General features: G+C 37.5%; 1 protein-coding gene across 2 annotated transcripts in view; it reads right to left on the bottom strand.

Moving 5' to 3' along the window:
* The window catches only part of CCDC7 (coiled-coil domain containing 7), a 177810-nt gene continuing 171810 nt past the window's right edge, over nucleotides 1-6000 (bottom strand). Inside the window, exons 31-32 of one of the 2 annotated variants that reach the window (XM_072955093.1) lie at nucleotides 1945-2073; nucleotides 1-1401 (exon numbers count right to left, since the gene is read on the bottom strand). In XM_072955093.1, the coding sequence (XP_072811194.1) occupies nucleotides 1223-1401; nucleotides 1945-2073 (308 nt within the window). In that variant the 3' untranslated portion in view covers nucleotides 1-1222. Of the gene's footprint in view, nucleotides 1402-1944; nucleotides 2074-6000 lie in introns of those variants that run through there. The other variant, XR_012067091.1, reaches the window with a different exon arrangement.

The raw sequence follows: 6000 nt of genomic DNA, 5'->3' as shown, positions 1-6000 counted from the left end.
GCCCTTCATTCACTCTTTTTTTCACTTCAAAACCAGAATTTTATAACTGGCATAAACATTTCCATTGCATAAAAAAACAACAAAATACATAGAAATAAACTTAACCGAGGAGGTTACCTATACTTGGAAAACTGTAAAACATTGACGAAGGAAACTGAAGATGATACAAAGAATGGAAAGATACCTTGTGCTCTTGGATTGGAAGCATCAACATTATCAACATGGCTGTACTCCCCAAAACACTTTACAGATCCAATGCAGCCTCTCTCAAAATACTCACAACATTTTTCACAAAACTAAAACAATTCCAAAATTAATATGGGACCATAAAAGACCCTGGACTGCCAAAGCAATCTTTTGTAAGTCTTTTTCTGTTTTTCCTCTTCTTTTTGTTCTCTTTTCTTACGGTTTGATGCCTAGAGAAGGTCCTTTAACATGTGCTGCAAAGCTGGTTTGGTGGTGCTAAAATCTTTCAGCTTTTGTTTATCTGTGAAGCTTTTGATTTCTCCATCAAGTCTGAATGAGAGTCTTGCTGGACACACAGGTAGTTTTTAAAAACTATATGACAAATCATATAATGTGCCCATTTAAATTGTTCATTTTAATGCTTTAAAAAATATATTCAAAGTTCTATAACCATCACCACAATTTTAGAAGACACTAGACAATGTTCTGACCACAAAAAAGAAATAGTTATATGACATGATGGAGGTGTTAGCTAAAACTAGGGCAGTAATCATGTTGCAATATACAAATGTATCAAATCGACATGTTGTAAATTTTAAATATACAATGCTCTATGTCAATTTTTTCTCAATTGAAAAAAGAATTTACTTCAGACTTACAATTAAATTCCAGTAATTCCAGTGAGGTACAGAAATGCTACCTTTATATAGTAGTAGTCCTTCTTCCCCATTTTTGCACTATTGTTATACATATTATAAATATAATAACCTATCATATAAAATAATTATCACAATTGTTAAAATTTTGTTTAATTATTGTTTAATTGTTTATTTCCTTATGTACATGTATTTATACTGTCTTTTGTAATTATAGAATTACTTGTACCCAGCCTTTTTTTTAGGGGATTCAAATGTTGATAGACATTTAGGCTGCATGTCTTGGCTGTTGTAAACAGTGCTGCTATGAACACTGCGGTGCATGTATCTTTTCAAATTAGTTTCCTCCAGATATATGCCCAGGAGTGGGATTTGCTGGATCATGTGGTAACTCTATTTTCAGTCTTTTGAGGAATCTCCATACCGTTCTCCATAGTGGCTGCACCAAACTGCATTCCCACCACAGTGTAGGAGGGTCCCCCTTTCTCCACAGCCTCTCCAGCATTTATTGTTTGTGGACTTTTGAAGGATGGCCATTCTGGCTGGTGTGAGGTGATACCTCATGAGCACGTGAGAAATTCTTTTAAAGACATACGTTAATTGATACATAGATTGGTTAGTTAGAATGAAATTATTATAGCTGTCCCTCAGTTATCTGCAGGGGATTGGCTCCAGGACCCTCTGTGGATACCAAAATCCACAGATGCTCGAGTCCCTTACATAAAATGGCTGAGTATCTTCATAACCTATGCTCATCCTCCCGTACACTTTAAATCCTCTCTAGATGACTGTAAGACCTAATACCACGTACATGCTACATAAGTTGTTGTAAATACGAAGTAAATGCCACGTAAACAGTTGCCAGTGCATGGAAAATTCAAGTTTTGCTTTTCGGAAATTTCTGAAAAATTTTTTTCCTGAATATTTTTGATCTGTGGTCGACTGAATCTACAGATGCAAAACCAATGGACACAGAGGACCAAATGTATTAAACTGCTCCACGTTTGAGTTTTCTGTTTCCTTTTGTAACTGCGCTACACAGCTGAGCTGCTTTAACTCCCGGGATCGGCTCCACTGTGCCCAAACACAAACCTCTACTCACCTACCACTTTGTTTAAACCTAATTGAAATATTAGGTCACTAACTGATGGATTCATTTCTGGAAGATTTTCTGCTGTATCTGGAAGATTTTCTGCTGTATCTGGAAGTTCTGAAGCTGCTTTATTTTTAACTGTAATAATAAAAGATTACCAGATTAGTTGATTTAAAACTAACATTTTGTTGGGGTAAAATTATAGTACATAAAATTAATTAGAGATATGTTACCTTACAATTACTTAATCCTGTTTAATTAATAACTTAATATACTGCTTATTCAATTAACTACAAACAGGTCTAATAATTTTTAAAAGCTTAATAGCTACTAGAGGCCAGCCATGATAACGAGCATTTTTCACATATTATCTCATTTAATCCTCACAAGAATTCTAGGAAGTAGGTATTTTTATTCTCATTGAACAGATGGGGGAAGTAGAGTTTAGAGAGATTATGCATACTTTCAAAGGTCACATAGTGTTGTTAAGTGCAGGAGCTTGAAATGAATTTTGTTCTTTTAGACTCCAAAACTTATTCTCCAGCAAGCGAACTCAAATGTCCTCTGGGACTGGGCATGTGACGTGAGTGCACCATAACCTGACGCGCAGTAGCACGAGCGGTAGATGCGAGGTGAGGGCACAGGCACACCGCACTTTACTGCACTTCACAGATGCTGCTCTTTGCAAACTGAAGGTGTGTGGCAACCATGCACGGAGCAAGTCCATCAGTGCCATTTTTCTCTGTTTTTTATTTGAAGTATAGTCAGTTCACCGTGTTGTCAAATTTCTGGTGTACAGCATAAGGTTTCAGTCACACGTGTTACACACATATATTCCTTTTCATATTATTGTTCACCACAGGTTACTATACTTGTTTGTTATTTTACATATAATGGTATCTGTGAATCTCAAACTCCCAATTTATCCCTTCCAATCCCCTTCCCCCTTGGTAACCATGAGTTTTCTATGTCTGGGAGTCTCTTTCTGTTTTGTAAATAAGTTCATCTGTGTCAAGGTTTTAGATTCCACATATAAGTAACATCATATGGTATTTTTCTTTCTCTTTCTGGTTTACTTCACTTAGAATAACAATCTCCAAGTTCCATCCATGTTGCTGCAAATGGCATCATTTTATTCTTTCTTATGGCTTAGTAGTATTCCATTGTATAAATATACCACAGCTCCTGTATCCAGTCATCTGCCGATGGACATTTCGGTTGTCTCCATGTTTTGGCTACTGTGTATAGTGCTGCTGTGAACACTGGGGTACACGTATCTTTTAAAATGAGAGCTTCCTCCAGATGTATGCCTAGGAGTGGGATTGCTGAATCACATGGTAAGTCTATTCCTAGTCTTTTGAGGAATCTCCACACTGTTTTCCACAGTGGCTGCACCAAACTGCATTCCCACCAGCAGTGTAGGAGGGTTCCCTTTTCTCCACAGCCTCTCCAGCATTTGTCATTTGTGGACTTTTCAATGATGGCCATTTTGACTGGGGTGAGGTGATACTTCAGTTGCAGTTTTGATTTGCATTTTTCTGATAATTAGCAATATTGACCATTTTTTCATGTGCCTGTTGGCCATTTGTATGCCTTCACTTGAGAAATGCTTATATAGGTCTTCTGCCAATTTTTGGATTGGGTTGTTTGTTTTTTAGTTATTAAGGTATATGAGCTGTTTATATATTCTGGAATTCAAGCCCCTGTCAGTTGTATTATTTGCAAATACTTTCTCCTATTCCGTAGGTTACCCTCCTGTTTCGTTTCTATTTATCTTTGCTGTGCAAAAGCTTATAAGTAAAAACCACAGCTTGGCCTCCCACTTTGGGAGGTATGCAGGCCCTGCGGAGTGTTTCCTCCCATCACTGTGAGCAATAAACTCAGCCTTGCCTTATCAAAAACAACAACAAAAAAGGAAGAGTGATAAGTGTTAGCGAGGACATGGAGAAAAGGGAACCCTTGTGTGCTTTTGGTGGGAATGTAAATTAGTACTGCCAGCGAGAAACACATGCCGGTTTCTCAAAAAATTAAAAATGAAACTGCCATATGATTCAGCACTCCCACTTCTGGATATGTATCTGAAGGAAACTAAGTCAGAATCTTGGAGAGAGATCTGCCCTCCCACGTTCATTATAGCATTAATCACAATAGCCAAGATACGGGAACAATCCAGGTGCCTTTCAACAGATGGTGGATGAAAGAAACCTGGTGTGTGTATATATATATATATATATATAGAAGGGAATATTATCCAACCATGTAAATAAGGAAATCTTGCCATTTGTGACAACATGATGGACCTCAACAATACTATGCTCAGTGAAATGTTTGACAGAGAAAGACAAGTACTGTATGATCTCACTTTTATGTGGAACCTAGAAAGTCCCAAACGCACAGAAACACACAGAGTAGACTGCTGTTTGCTAGGGACCCGAGGATGGGGAAATTAAAGGGTCCTAAACTTCTAGTTATAAGAGTAAGAGATACAGTATGGTGACTGTAGTCAACAATGTTGTACTATACTTCAAAGTTTCCTAGAGAATAGAACTTAAATGTTTTACTCCAAAAAAAATAATTATGTGAGGTGACAGACATGTTTATCTTTCTGTGGAATTCATTTTGCAATGTAAGTGTGTATCAAATCATCACATGGTAAACCTTAAACTTACATAATGTTATATGTCAATTATATCTCAACAAAGCTGGAGAAAATTTTTAAAGAATGTGTGCATCTTTTTATGTACCTGCTGGCCATTTGTATGTTTTCTTCGGGAAATGTCTATTTAGATCATCTGCCCATTTTTCAATTGAATTTTTAGGGATTTTACTATTGAGTTGTGTAAGTTCTTTACATTTTGGATACTGGTATCTTACCCAATATGTAATTTGCACATATTTTCTCCTTTTCTGTAGGGCACCTCTTCATTTTGTGGGTTGTTCCTTTCGCTGTGCAGAAGTATTTTGGTTTGATGTTGTCCTACTTGTTTTTGCTTTTGTAGTCATATCCCCCCAAAAAAACTCACTGCCAGGACCCCACTGTCAAGGGGCTTTTCCTCTATGTTTTCTTCTAGAAAATTTGTGGTTTTGGGTCGTATGTTGCAGATTTTAACCCATTTCAAGTTGACTTTTGTGTCACGTGTAGGCTGAGGGATCCATTTCATTCTTTCGCAGGTAGATACCCAATTTTCCCAGCACATCAATTTAAGAGACCACCTTTCCCCACTGGGTATTCTTGGCTCCTTTGTGAAGTATTAGTTTACCTTATATGCCCAGGTTTACTTCTGGACTCTCGATTCTGTTCCATTCATCACTGTGTCTGTTTTTATGCCAGCACCACACAGTCATGATGGCAGCATCTTCGCAGGATGTAGGCTGCAATCAGGAGGTGCTATGTCTCCAGGTCTGCTCTTCTTTCTCTGGATGCTTTGGCTGTTTGGGGTCTTTCAGTTCCACACAAAATATAGAATAGTTTTTCAATTTCTGTTGAAATGCCGCTGGAACTTTGATAGAGACTGCATTGTATCTATCAATGTTTTGGGAGGTATGCACTTTTTAACAATATTTATTCTTCTACCCCACGAACACAGGATATCGTTCCATTTACTTGTGACCCTAACCATTTTTTTTTCATCAAAATCTTACAGTTTCTAGTATACAGATTTTCACTGCCTTGGCTAAATTTATTCCTAAGTAATTTATTGTTTTGGTGCTATTTTAAATGAGATTTTTCTCTCTTTTCCAGGTAGTTTTTTTCTTTCATACTTCGCTAGTGTACAAAAACACAACTCATTTTTCTATATTGATCTGTATCCTGAAACTTCACTGAAAACTCTTTTTTCTTCTGAAAGGTCTTGGTGGTGTCTCGGGGGCCTCCCACACACACCACCACGTCATCTGCAAACAGCTACTTCTGCCTCTTCCTTTCTGACCTGGATGCCTCTTCTTTCTTTCTTGTGGCTCACTGCCTTCAGCTAGGACTTCCATTATTTTGCTGACGAGGAGTGGAGAGAGTGGGCACCTGGTCTCATTTCTAACATCACGTGAAAACCTTTCAGCTTTTCACAG

This window comes from Vicugna pacos, chromosome 35 (assembly GCF_048564905.1).
Source record: "Vicugna pacos chromosome 35, VicPac4, whole genome shotgun sequence".
Classification (NCBI taxonomy): Eukaryota; Metazoa; Chordata; class Mammalia; order Artiodactyla; family Camelidae; genus Vicugna; species Vicugna pacos.
Note: the sequence above shows the minus strand (reverse complement) of the source record. Positions and strands in the feature narration are given on the sequence as shown.